Source organism: Mixophyes fleayi, unplaced genomic scaffold (assembly GCF_038048845.1).
Source record: "Mixophyes fleayi isolate aMixFle1 unplaced genomic scaffold, aMixFle1.hap1 Scaffold_26, whole genome shotgun sequence".
Taxonomy (NCBI): Eukaryota; Metazoa; Chordata; class Amphibia; order Anura; family Limnodynastidae; genus Mixophyes; species Mixophyes fleayi.
Window position 1 is genome coordinate 1,367,475 of NW_027446695.1, and position 15,050 is coordinate 1,382,524.

General features: G+C 40.1%; 1 protein-coding gene across 1 annotated transcript; it reads right to left on the bottom strand.

Annotated features, from left to right (window-relative positions):
* Positions 1–706: 706 nt before the first annotated feature.
* LOC142125339 (protein aurora borealis-like) lies at positions 707–2,813 on the bottom strand. The gene is made up of 4 exons (XM_075194269.1): positions 2,790–2,813; positions 2,386–2,517; positions 1,153–1,312; positions 707–1,025 (listed from the first exon to the last, which is right to left on the bottom strand). Exons 2-4 carry the CDS (start codon positions 2,473–2,475, stop codon positions 964–966), a joined length of 312 nt encoding a protein of 103 aa, XP_075050370.1. The 5' UTR covers positions 2,476–2,517; positions 2,790–2,813; the 3' UTR covers positions 707–963.
* Positions 2,814–15,050: the final 12,237 nt, after the last annotated feature.

Here is a 15,050-nt window from a genome sequence, read left to right on the forward strand (position 1 = left end):
GATTTTAAGTAAAATGTCTAAACATGAAATTCACGTTGAAGACATTGCAGTGCCATGTGGTAGAAAAAGTTTGTTCTTGAACATATACTCAATGTAAAGTGAGTAATGTCAATAAAAGGGCTTGTGACCTAGGACTGAAATGATTTGAAAAGGTTTCATATTTGGAACATTTAGACTAAAGATGGTGCATGCTTATTGTCATAATAGAAGTGAAACTGGTTTTATAAATGGTTTGAGTAGGTGGACTCTTTACAGCTCCACATAGCTCAAAACGGAACAGGAATCTGCCAGAAATAATTGTGGTGAGTAACATTTTCAATTATATTTCCACGTACATAGAAGTGCACATGCAGAAATATCTGTAAACATTACAGATCAGGAAAAGGCTGTCAACTGCAGAAAGTCATGGAAATTTTCTTAAGGCTTATGTCTAATGAGCACAAAGGTTGCCTTGGCAGAGGCTTACGTTTGTAATGTATTTTAATACAGTAATTGAGGATTGCACAGTTAACTACATAAGTAATAATTGGCTCAGTTTGTTTACAGTAATCTTTTTACTAGATTGTACCCATCAGTCTGCAATTTGCTTACTTAGCAATGTTAGATCTATTGCTCTCCAGCTGTCCTTTGAGTTATAAGGGGGCGAAGCAGCACAGTGTGATCATATGTTAACAAAGAACACATCAATATTAGAATCATAACATGTAGAAAAATACAAAATGTCTACTTTCCAAAAAGAACATGTTCTCTAAACTCACTTTATTCTGTATCTTTTTATAGTTCTAAACTCTGGGGAAGGGAAGGAACCCACAGATTCTTCAGAGTCATTGCTCTAAATTAATAAATATGCTTTAAGTTAGTGGATCCATACCACCTCTTCACATTCATATGTTCGATGTACATCAAGTTTATCAGTATTCACAGAAGTCAGGAAGTCGAACCATTTTCTTGTCAGAACTTTAGTTATTGCATGTAATGTGACACAGGTTTTCCATCGACTGTTTTGTGTGGGCTCTGGAGCCGTGCTAAAGAGAAGATGAAAGGACTAAAATGTTAATAAACTTGTGCATTGAGAACCACTCTTACCTTTTATTTTCTAAAACTCTGGCTTAGAATAGAACCTATTTCTAGAAAAGAAGACTGTAAACATACCATTCTTATTTAGTCTGTTAAATAGAGGGTCACTACTCAGCTTCCAAGTCCCAGAGTGTAGTGCATGGGATTTATGACTTGTTTTCCGAACCAGATGTTCCGATTCTGGAGACTCGGGTTCTCGCAGTCTATGTCCATTAACTTCGAATGCTGAAAACTCCTTGGTCGAAAAAAAAAATAAAAAAAAAAAAAGTTCATAAGACACAAATACACGCATAGCCACAATGAAAAGAATTAAACTACCCTGTTTCAGCAAAAATGTGCTTCTCATCCATGCAATTTTCTGACCTTCTTGAGTCCTCTTTAATGTAAGTTAATGTTTAAAATGTCAATGTCAAATATCATTCTAAAGAAAATATTTAAGATACAAAGTGGTCATATATTCTTCATCTCCCAAAAATATTTCATGAGGGCCTTTCTATATCAATGATCTAGTACAAATTATTTTACTATTTTCTTTTTACTTTCTGCACATATTTTAGTACAATAAAAGGGTCCCAAACATTAATTTATTTATTTTTTTAAATAACAAAAAATCCACAAGTGTTAGCATACAAAAACCATAATTTTCTCAGGCCAGGAATGAGATCAGAATGTAACAAACTTTTTTATATACCACATGACCGGGTTTGAGGAGGCTAACATTTCAAGGATGCATTTGATAAATGATTTCCAAAAACAAGAAAACCAGGAGTTAAAATAAAAAAAAAAAAAAACATTTATTCCTTCATGTTTTAAAGACTGTCCATACCAAATTTAATGTTGAGATCTGAATGGGATCTTATATTTTTAATGACTTTTGAAAACAGTGGGGGCAAGTTTACAGGTGTGGTTTTGAGACATTTACAAGAAGTGCTGAAAACTTTGTCAAATGTTTTGTAAACTTCTAACATAAAAAACACACTTTTATAGCTCAACAGAAGTCAGCGAAGTATCACCATCCTAAAAAGAAAAGAGAATGCTGCGGTCATCAGTTTAAATTTCTGAGAAAAACGACTTTTTGTGTTGCAGGACAAAGCTTTGTAGAGTGTTGAGAAATTAAGTACTGCATATTTCCTTTCCCCACCATTATATGTGAGCCAAATACACAAATGTATTTGCCATAAACTGAGAAGACTGGCTGAAGTAGGAAATAAACCTTTATCTAGGAAAAAGGTTTAGTCCCAAGTAACGATTATAAAATAGAAGTCCATAGCCTTTGCAGAAGCTACTTGTATAAAACACCCTACATACCTTTGCCTTGAAATGTTGAGATCCATTCTGAATATCACAAATCTGTGTATCATTCTCTTTGTAAACCCCCTCTGTGCCAATTCCATCCATTATACTGGATCCACATGTTTGTGTAGTGTAACCACTGTCCACCTTTACATAATAAAACAGAGGAAAGTTATGACAAAACAAGTAGGACGGTGGGGAAAAACAAGTTTATATATTTGATCCATTTACATTAGACAGCCAGTTACATTTCTCCAACGCTAAATTATTTTACCAACAATATCAAAATCCCCTGCTCACAGTATCGTCGCTCAGACAGACCCATTGCTGAGAGAACAAACTTCACACTAGCACTCACTGCAGTATCAGTTATTGTATTTACTCAAAGTTGTTAATATTAAGTGCATAGATAACATTACCTGGATGCTGCTGTTGTCATAAGGAATTACCCTTATTTCCTACTTGAAGGACAGTAGTTGGTGGAAGTATCGAGAGAAGGTTTCTGTTGTAGTTGTACTTGAATAGCTGTTTCTAGACCTAAAACTATAACAATCTTCCATAAAGGTGAGGATTTGATGCATGCAGTGACCTAGTCAGCCCGGGTTCCTATCAGAATGACTCGCGGTGCTTGCTGGAATCACCAGATGGATTAAGAGTCATTCCTCCCATGATGTTAGAGCTAAGACGTTATACATGGATTCAAAATGATGGGTATACACTGCGGTAGTGGAAGTGCCTCTGGTTTATTTTTGTGTATATTACTCTGTGTGTGCGATTAACTGGTAACTTGTGCAGTGGGGCCAAAATGGATTTTTTGTGAGTGTAAAGTAACAAATAAGAGTTTGATCAGAGATGTGTTTTCTGTGCCTCAAGAAAGAACATTTGGCCAGTGTTTTATATCAGTCAGTGAAATGAGACTGCGGTCTATAGTCATTTGTTCATCGCATAGCGTGTGGGAGGCCTAGTCTTGTTGATGTTGGATTTTCTACTTTGTTTATAAGTAGTATATGACATGGGGACGTAGATGTGCTCTGGATAGTGTTGGCAAGCTATGCGCTTTCTAAGAGATTGTTTTGTTGTTTGGAATAGAAGATGTTGTGTAATATGCATTTCTTTATAAACAAACCTGTATCTCCTGAGATGGCATTTTAGCGTTAAAAGGTTAGACACAAGGGACAGAGAGGAAGGTATTTTAGGGGAGTCTTTCTGTATGTTAGCGCTATGCCAATGATGTCATCTTCTGATAGGTTAAGAGCGAGGCAAGCGGTGTGATAACAACTGGTAGGGGTAAATTATATCTGTGGAAGGTTTGTGAGTTCAGTGGCGTGCAAAGTCTACACCATGGCCACCACACCCACTACCCTTTCCCAACCAATCTTTAAAACACGGATAGATCTAGTTATTAGAGCCGTATCTCTCACAGCTAGTAAGATGTCCATTAGACCAGACTGAAGTAACACCGTAAGAGAGTTTGACCAGCTGATGGGATAGATTCACCCCAATTCCCCCTAACTTCATGTGTACATTTTCAGTGTTGGCTGTATAAGCATATGTTTTATGGAAATATATACAAAACACTATACGCGCACCTCGACTCATGATTATAGCCTGCTTCTGCTTTTCCCATTTACCTTCCAATTGTAATAAGCAATCCAATTAGATTATTGATATTGATGAATGTTAACACCATTTTTAATTATATATTAACAAACATATTCCTAGAAGATTTAGAAACTTCTCATACTCATGTCACACTCTGGATAGTTTGAGAGACTGAGTTTTTGAGGGGGTTAAAGCTGATGGGGGGTTGTAATTTGGATGTTCTGTTGTAGGGTCGGAATCGATCCCAGGGTTCCAGTGCTGGAAACAGCGTCCCTATTTACTGTACCAATGTGATGCATGGGTAGACTAATATCTTGTCACATAATACATTTTAATTAAGCTAAACTTTGGCTTAGAAAATTACAGAGCATCAATTTTTCAACTACATTATATAATAAAATATTTTTGTTTCATTTTCCAGGGTGAGTTTTTCCAGATCTCAGAGTTCTCCAGCTTGTCCCCAATCCCTGGATTCACCAAGTGGCTTCTTGGAGCACTCAACTCCCAAACAAAAGAATTGGGTAGGACCGAGCTCTTCCTTGAATCAGAATATAAAGAGATATCAGATCTCATTGGAGCACCGGCTGCCGATGCCCTGAAACGTGTGTTTTCCTGCAATGAATGGATGAAGTCGGAAAGACTGGTAAAGGCTCTGGAGGCCCCAATGATGAGGCTCTGCGCTTGGTACCTCTACGGAGAAAAGCACCGTGGTTTTGCCTTGAATCCTGTAGCAAACTTTCACCTGCAAAACGGGGCGGTTATGTGGCGCCTCAACTGGATGGCAGATACAAGCCCCAGAGGAGCCGCTGCCTCTTGTGGTATGATGGTGAACTATCGCTACTTCCTGGAAGACACCACTGCCAACGGTTCTAGGTATCTCAGGATGAAACACATCGAGGCCTCTGAACAAGTGCTCAATTTGGTGTCTCAGTTCAAGAAAAATAGTAAATTATAAATGGTGATAGACCCTCCTCAGCCAGGGGTCTTCATTCTCCAGCTAGCCATCGACCGCATGTGCGTAAACCAAGTAATCACAGTTGAATAGGCGGGTGCCGATTGATGACCGATGGCCTTGTAAGTCCATGTTTTGGATAGAATCACCTGTACAAAGTGGTTCTCTTTTTTTTTTTTATATATTATTGTTATATTAGCATTCTGCTTTATGTAAATAGTTTTACCATCTGTCATATTGTTTAAACAACAATTTCAAAAACTGTTCAGCCTTTAAAAATATACCTGTTGCCTACACATAGTACAGGCAGCAGTTTTGTGGACTGAACAATGTACAGTCCAATATTCAGGACAGGCTGAATATTGGTTCAGCCTGCAAATTGGCTGCCTGTGCTGGATCTCATTTGTGAAACGCGCTGAGCGCACCGTATATAACGACTTTGCTCTAGCATGAACTTACGTAGGCCATCCACGCACTTCCTTACCACTAATAGAGATACTTCCCCAAACTAGAAGTGAACCTAGGTTTGCAGGAAGGCAGAAAAACCTCAAGAAATGCACTTTTCTCAAAAGTGTATATGTCACATTAAAGTACGACCACTTTTGGTGGTGGTGCACCTGTAAAATGCGCTTCTTCCCCAAAGTGAAACCGGAAGGTGCAAAATAAGTCTCCCAAAAAGTATAGGGCAAGACCTGATCTATCCCCGCTCAGTGTTGGCGTGCCGTCCTCTCCTCTTTTATCTCGCTTCAATAATCTTACTCCGCAAAATAATAATAAAAATATTGTGTTTAGACACCGCGGCGTACAAAATAGACGCAACGATGGCCATGTGCCATAGTCGGCACCCAATCCCTATTTGTCAGCGCAACATTTGCTCCTCTGCTTCCACCTCGCCCGCAAACCCGTGCACTTTGGAGGGAATACAGTAAATCGGGGCACAAAGAGGATTTTAGACTTTGCACAGCCACTCGCCTATTTACATAAGCAACCGGTACACTAGGAAAAGAGGAGTCAGATTGCCAAAAACACCTATACTAAAACTGGTTTCAAAAGGACTTGGTTTTCATCAACATAAAGCCTTACAGAGATACGTTTAATCACCAAGTTTGCTATTATTATTATTTGCCGTATTAACTTAATATCGACTTCCCTGTGGTTTCAATGACTGGTGTGATTTTAAATGCTTCCTGCTAACGCAATGCATATTTGAAGTTCAAATACTGTGAACTGCTAGCAGCAGATTCTAAAAGCTGACTCGAGCATGTTTAGATTTTAAACATCAGCGGATACATGAAGGGAATTTTCTATAGCTTTCTGTATGATCTCGGAATCAATACGGGCTTTATAAGCAGCTGATCAAAAGGACAATCTTTGCCTGTGATACATCCACAAACACCAACAAGTAGATAAAGTTCTTAAAGTTGAAAGACAAGCGATAATCTATTGTTACTGCCTCATGCATTAAACCAGCCTGTCTGAAACACTTTTGTATTGCAAAAAGTTTTTTGTTTGTTCTTTTGTCTTTATTGTGAAAAAAAATCCATGTCAAACTGTCTAAGGTATTGAGTTAATCTAGTACACAAGGATGAAAGAGAAGAGCCGATAAGAGCTAATACAGTTGTTTATGTCAATTTGTTTTCCAGCAATATTCATGGTCCGTTCATTGACAACAAAACGGCTATTACTTTTACAGATGACCATACACGTTAAAATCCCATCCCAAGATCTGACTGTATTTAATGGACTTTTTAAACTTGGGTGGGGGACTGGCTTAAGTACAAAAATATAAAAAAACAAAGCCTATTATAGCTGTATTGAAACTGATCAGTAATGAAACATAGCAAAAAGATAGGCAGCTCTATTTGATGATGTTTTTTACTCCAAAGCAGATATTAATGCAAGATCAGGGCCATCTTAACAACATTATGGGCCCCTGGGCAAAGCAGTGCACCGGGGCCCCTCCCTTGCACCCCCTTCTCCTCTTTTCTCTTATTCTGTGTCTTCTGCGTCTTTGAATCCTTATTTGATCCGTCAGGGCTCCTCTGTGCTGCGCTCCTCAATGAAAATGATGACATCATGCCCGACATTCATGGTGAGCGCAGCACGGAGGAGGGGAACAGGGAGTAAGCCAGATCGCCATCTGACCTGACCGCAAAAGTAAGTTTTTTTTTGCAGCATTATTTATTCTAATTAAGAGCCCTGCCTATAGGGCCCCCTTGTCTAGGGCCCACGGGCACCTTCCCTTCGTGCCCAGTGGAAAAGATGGCCCTGTGCAAGATATTGCAATATATTTTCTTGCCTTTATTGAGGATTGCAGATATCCCATAAATCAATGTTTTGGGCTAAACACAGGGCCATTTACCAAGACAATGCCATTCCAGCCATATTAAGGCCTTCAGAAAGACAAGTCAAAATGTTGCGCTCTACTCCTGTATAAGGCAAGAGCAGCTCTATACTAAAGAGGGATATCCCTTCCCTGAATCAATTGAAATAGTAGTGAAGTAAGCACCTAAAAACTCAGGGTCACCGTTGCTAGAAAAAGGGGAGTCAAATCTTTCAAATGAAATGACCATTTAGTAGTTATTACCTGGTTATCACCAGACAATAGTATCCATCACAATGTAAATAATTAACAGTCCAATGATGGAGAAGGAGGACATAGGTCTCCCCCATACTAGCTTCAAAAAAATCAGGAGGTCCGCAGAGGTTCTCTTGGGCGCCCTCCTCTGGGCACTTCGGGTTTAGCACTGTGGTTTGCGGGCACTAGATGACCAAGGTTCGGGACCTGCGATCACGTGGGTGGAGCTGGTCAGGCAGATTCCCGACACCCCCGTGGGCGGGGCTATCACCTGTCTATCATCTGCAGGCGGAGTAGTGGTAGCAGCGCAGCGCTGGGAGCCGGGCGTGTAGCCAGTTATTGTCCTGAGATCAGCTGAGTGTAAGTTGCTGGGCTGCACGGTGGTGAGTGCTGTGTATGGCTGTGACTGTTGTTGTGTATTCTAATGGGGTCTTTGTGTCTGTGCAGGGGAACCAGAAGAAGACATGGCTGTCCCAGCGGAGAGCGGTCAGTAAATGAATCCGGTCTAGGGGGGGTCTTTAGACCACCAGCAACTTGTGCAGCTCTAATCACGTGACTGAGTCGTATTTTGCTCAGGTTTAAATATCCCAGGAATCACGTGATCTGGGAGCTTTCTCCTGGTTTAAAGGGCGAAAGGTTACCCCCCTTTATATGATCCTAACTGCTTAGCTGGCAGTATAGTTCATATCCAAATGGTGGTTATCAGATCTTTGCCCATTCTTGTACAATGTGTTTGTAGAACTAAACAATAATATTGTATTTTTAGTATCAGAGTTGTTTATTTATTTTGGAAGCCTCCCAACTAGTCCTTTCGTTGGACCTAAACACCGCTTTCCTTGTGTCTGGACTATACTTGTAAAAAGCAATAATAAATGGGGCTAATGGTGTTTTATAATTATTGGTATAGTAAAGGCTGCTGTACAGTGTGCATTATTATTTTATTACAACTCAGGGTAACCATTCCTGTTACGAAATAGTGGTAACATGAGTAAGTTGTAAAGGAGGGGAAAGCTCAGGCAGATGTGATGCTCTTCCTGTCTGTTTTGCCTCCTAAGCATCTGGTCATAACTCCACCAGGTCAGAGGCGAAATGAGACTATTTTGTCAATTCTGCATTTTTAAAGTTTGTTAATGTGCGTATTGTCGCTAACCAATAACGATTGTCGAACCTCGATTTGTGTTTCCAAAGCACAAAGATTTATTCGCAATAAGTGGAAAAATATGCTCAAGCGAAGTAAAAGTAAATACAGCCGTTACTTATCGCAGGCGCTCTGGATCCAGTGCAGTCATTCAATCCTGAAGTCTGGGGACAAGATGTCTGCACTCTGGATCACAAGCTGCTGCTTATATACACAATCAAATACAGTAATACAATGAAGATGGTATGGCTTGCATCTATTGGTCCGGGTCTCAGGAATGTTCAAGGGGTCGTCAATCATTGGCTGGTTCATCCTAAGGAATCCAAAGGAGGGGGTCATCTCTGCAGGGGGTATGCTCTGCTCTTCCCGCCAGGGATTATTAATCTCACTTTGCACCTGTACCTACACCCATGCCAATGTATGTTATCAATGGATTTGCATGCCAAACCAACCATACATATATTATGCCTGAGGAAATGTTATCATGCAATACCATGTTTAACCCAGTGATTCCTAATAACTACACATCTGCTGAAACATTATGGGCAACACTTTTAGAACAGGCTTATATACATGATACGCTGTGTATTAACAGGAGAACCGTGTTCAACAAAAAAACTAAACGTCTCCAAATGTTAGCTAAATTGGTACATGCTTATGAAGATAGGATTTGGACATCTGAACACGCTGAGATGATACTTAAAAACAAAAAGGGCACTGATGCAAATTCTCATTGCCAGTGCTGCATTGAAAAGGTTAAAAGTGTTTCCATACTTGAAGCACAATTGGAAGACAAAGATATGGCCAATATAGATAGGGGAAGGCAGATTTGTATGCTCACTTCCCAAATATTAGAGAAAGAAAAATATTATACAGATGTTGATAAGGAATTGGCAGAACTGTATAAAAAAAATCAATGTATTCAGGGATAAGGTAGCATCTAATGAAGTTCTAATTGCTGAATTACAAAGTGATTTAATGAATAGAACACAGATGATAACCATATGCAAAACTTTATCAATGAGTTATCACCCTTCTCCACAACACATAATACATCCATGGCTAGAAAGCAGGTTTGTATAACAGATAAGAGAAGCAGTGAAACAGGGAGTATAGGACATAATATACATATGCCCATACTTACTCCTATGATAGATCAGCGAAATCAAATAGCCTCAGTGGCTGACCCTGTAGCATGCACATTAACTTATTCCCCAACACCCATGGGGAGTGTCTCTAATGGTCGTGCACAATTTTCGAATGATCAAGTTTTTGGCCTAGGCAGCGTTTGGGAAACTGTACATACCGCTCCTACACCCCAAACAAGTCACGGTAATGGCACAGGATTGCATGTTCCCCATCGAAATTATAGTATGGAGAAGACTCAATTTCTGTTGAAAATCCGTAAGGAAATTTCAAAATATGATCCCATTATAGACCCTTTTACCTCCTGCGATATTTTTGAGGGACATTGTGACAAATTTAGTGTCGCCCCAGAACATCGCATGGACTTGTTTAAATTGTGGTTACCCACTCACCTCAATCAGAGGTATGCAGCAACTGGAAAAACTGCTCCCAAAAATGGTCAATTTCACGATGAGGAAGAGAGACTTTCTGTCCTCATGAAATTGGCAACTGGCCATTGCGAAGTTACCCCAGAGATCCTATCTAACTTTAAACCAACCCTTCACGATGAGCCATTGTCTCTATGTGGTAGGTTTGAAGCAATGTATAGAAAAGTCACCAAAGATCAAGGAGCAGGTGTTCCACAAGGCATGATACGCATGTTTGTGGAAAAGTTTCCTTACGTTGACACAGCAATTCGCTAAAGAACCAACGCTTGCAGATGCAGCAATGGTTATAGAAGAGTATAGACAAGATTTGATGAAAAATAGGAAGTCACTGAAGATGAGGGAATATGTTGTGGTAAATGGCAGATCACAAGATAACCGTTACACAACATATGGCAATGTGCACAGACAGACACATATTACACCTACAGCTCCTCCACAGGAGAAATGGGTGAATGTGCAATGTTATGCATGCCTAAACTTTGGCCATGTAAGACATAACTGTCCACAAGGTGTTCGCAAAGAGTATATAAGGGACTCTGAACACCTGGTCAATAACAATGGCTTTAAAAACAAGCCCCATGTTAGAGAATTAGATGAGCAAACACATACCCAGTCAAAACTGCAGCACCTGAATCAGATGCAAAAATGTGTGTCGCTTGTAAGTACACATACTGGCCAAACAACACAGTCTCATGTACAGTCACATAACTCAGTGACTCCACAGACACAGAACTCTTTAGAACAGGTAAACAATTGTGACGTACAGAAAGCACAAGTAGCATTTCGCACAGCAGATGTCCCTACTGGGAATCTGGTGCAATTAGATTGAAGGTTAGGGATCCCTAAGGATCTGGCACCAATATGCAATATCATATTGAATTCCTCAGGGAGACCCCACATAATGGCCAAAATAAAAAATGAATTACTGAAAATTCTGCTTGATACTGGGGCAGAAATTTCAATCACTAATGTAGAACATGACTTACTACCAGACAGCCCTCAGTGTGTGGTGACTGGATTTGATCACCAACAAGGGGGGGTAAAAGCCCAAAGAATTGGGGAAGTCACTGTGGAAATCAACAATGATTTCACCTTAAAAATTCCTATGTGGTATTATTCAGGTTCTGATAACATAATAAGCACAGGAAGAGGCATTTTCTACTCTGAAAAGAGATCTCTCTTCTGCCCCAGTTTTGGCCACTCCACACCCATAGGGTGAGCTGGCAATTCAGGCTCACGCCGGCCCAGAGTTTATATCAACAGTCTTACTACAAGAAGTAGGATCTGAGACTAGACCACTAGGCTATTTCTCAAGACTTCTTTCTCCTGTGGAAAGAGGTTTTGATGAATGTGCAAAACAACTGGCTGCAATACATTATGCTGTCAAAGTGACAGAACATATTGTGGGCTTTAGACCCCTTACTATACAGACCCAACACTCTCCATTAACCCTTCTACTCTGGGATATGCTGCCTGGTGTCTCTCAACAGAGGTTTTGGAGATGGATAATGGATTTGAGTGGACACAATCTCCAAGTAAGTCACAAGGCCAAATATGTATTGTCCCAACTGCTAAACACAGCAGGGACGGAACACGACTGTTGACAAATGTCATATGATGAAACAATGACTTTGTTTAGACAAACACATCCGGATGACCGAGTCATCTTTGTTGATGGGTCTCGGTCTCACACGGATGGGAAATATGTGACAGGTTATGCAGTCTTGGATAAGACTACAGGGCTTTAGAGTCTTGTTAAATTACCTAGTCACCTGTCAGCACAAAGGGACTGAACAATGCTTAAAAATAGCAGAAACGGTACTGTGCGTCAGCCTGAGCTGAATGTACTTCAGCCTGAGCTGGCAGTGCTCTCACAAATAGACTCTATTTGTGAGAGCAGTGCCAGGGCTAATTAAACACCCTCCTCTCTCTTTAAGCCTCCTCGCCGTGCAGAAACTTCAACAACAATTTTATGACAAGTATGATAAAGTGATTCCATGTAGGGGTGTGCACCGGCCACTTTTCGGGTTTTGGGTTTTGGGTTCTGATTACCTTCAGGTTTTGGGTTCTGATTGGTTTTGCCAAAACACCCCACTCAAGGTTTTGGTTCTGATTTTGGGTTTTGGGTTCTGATTTTTTTTTAAAAAAGCATAAAAAGTGCTAAAATCCATATTTTTGTTTTTTTTTCACTCCTACACTATTATTAACCTCAATAACATTCATTTCCACTAATTTCCAGTCTATTCTGAACACCTCACACCTCACAATATTGTTTTTAGGCCAACAGGTTGCACCGAGGTAGCTGGATGTCTAAGCTAAGCGACACAAGTGGGCAGCACAAACACGTGGCCTATCTAGGAGTGGCACTGCAGTGGCAGACAGGATGGCAGTTTGAAAAACTAGGCCCCAAAGAGCACATAATGCCAAAAAAGAGGTGAAAGATGGAATTGTCCTTGGGCGCTCCCACCCACCCTTATGTTGGTGAAATAGGACATGCGCACTTTAACAAACCAATCATTTCAGCGACAGGGCCTACAAAACTGTGGCTGAAATGATTGGTTCGTTTGGACCCCCAAAAAACGAGCTGGCAAAGAAAAAAAGAGGTGCAAGATGGAATTGTCCTTGGGCCCTCCCACCCACCCTTATGTTGCGGAAAAAGGACATGCACACTTTAACAAACCAATCATTTCAGCAACAGGGCCTACCAAACCACTGTGGCTGAAATGATTGGTTTGTTTGGGCACAAAAAAAGCAATTTATCTCTCCCTGTACAAAGTAAACTGGCTCTACTGAGGCAAGATGTCATCCTCATCCTCATCCTCTGATTCTTCGCCCCCTTCAGTGTGTACTTCCTCATCCTCACACATTATCAATTCGTCCCCGCTGGACTCCACAATCACAGGTCCCTCTGTAGTCTTTGGAGGCCATTGCTGATCTTGATTGAAGAATTGATAATTCATTTTTATGAACATCATCTTCTCAACATTTTGCGGAAGCGACCTCCTTCGCCGCTCACTGACCAGGTTCCCCGCTGCACTAAAAACTCTTTCGGAGTACACACTGGAAGGGGGACAACTCAGGTAAAATAGAGCCAGTTTGTACAGGGGCTTCCAATCTCCCTTTTTTTCCTGCCAGTAAAAGTAAGGACTGTCTGACATGTCCACTTTGATGGTGTCAGCAAAGTAATCCTCCACCATTTTTTCAATGGTTAGAAAGAAAAAAATGAACCAATCCGCTCCAAGGTCTGGACAAACCTCAATTAAATATGTTTAATTATAATACATGCTTTGAGGGGGTGCTCTCATAACTAGAAATATCTAGAGAATAACAGATACAGGTGATAATAAATATCAACTGAACAAAGTAGTGTGTGAGGCACTCCTGTCCGAAAGAAATATGTCAGTATAAAATCAACTTTATTGATATGTACTTAAAAAATTTGACATAAACAAATAGCTAAATCCCACCTGGATCGGTGAATTAAAATATACAAGTGAATAGAATTGAAAATATGTGTAAAGAGAATTAAAAGATGACCCAAAAAAAGGGGGTGGCCGATCAATGTTTTCAAATGAAAGACTGGTGTTGTACTATAGTTGGTATTAATAGTTTAGATCTGGTCCTCTAATTATATATTTCTATTTTGACAATTCATAAGACCATCAAGACCTGATGTAAAGTGTCTCTCCAGAAAAAGCCTAGGCAATTATCTCTATGACTAACATAAGATGGTATGAATTCCACATAAATTGAGATCCGAGCGTGTCTTTATGTGTACCCCCTCCCTCCCTATCCAATGTTTGGCCTATCACTGAGAGCCCTGGTGTCACATGTGACATGCACCATGTGACAAGTGCCATCCCATGTGTGAAGTGCGGCGCAGATGGAACAAAGTAAGTGTTGGTGGGGGCGGGGGTGTTAATATTATATATGTGTTATGTTAATACAGATTGAGTGAGTGTGTTATGTTAATGTAGAGTGAGAGAATGTGGTGTTATGTTACTATAGAATGAGTGAATGTGTGTGTTATGTTAATGCAGAGTGTGTGTGTGGGCACAGTATGTTAATGTAGAGTGCGTGTGTGCGGTCACAGTATGTTAATGTAGAGTTTGTGTGTGGGCACAGTATGTTAATGAAGAGTGTGTGTGTGGGCACAGTATATTAACATGTGAGGGAAGGGGGATCTTAATATAGTGTGGGAGGTAGGCTATTTAATGGTGGAGTACAGGTGGGGGCTAATTATTTGTTGGGTGCTATTTTATTTGTGGGGTGATGATGGGGCAATTTAATTTAATAATGGGGCATATTAATTTAAGATGAGGTGACGGGACCTTTAATTTAATGTTGGGTTGGTTTGGGACTATTAATTGAATAGGGGGCTGATTATATGGAGGGGTGCTATTTATTAAATGTGAATATGGATTATTTAATGCCGTGGATGGTTTGGGGAAATGGTTATACTAAACGTAAAATATATTTCGTTTATTGCTGAGGCTGTTTGGAGGGAGGGAAATAGAATTATATATTAAATGGGATTACTATTTAATTTTAGGGCTGGTTGGACGGAAATAAGACTATTTATTAAATGTGTTTGCTATTATTTTAATGTCAGGGGCTGGTTGAGGGGAAATAGATCTATTTAGCAAATTTGAATATTATTTTAATGTGGCAGATGGAGGGAGGCCTAATTACAAAATGTGGGTGTTACTGATTTAACACCGGGGCTGTTTGGAGTTTTCTAAATCTCATGCACCCAGTTTTTTACAAAAAGGCATCCAATATTCCAGGATCAAGACAAGTAGCAACTGAGCTAAAGACACCAGCAGCCACAAGTGG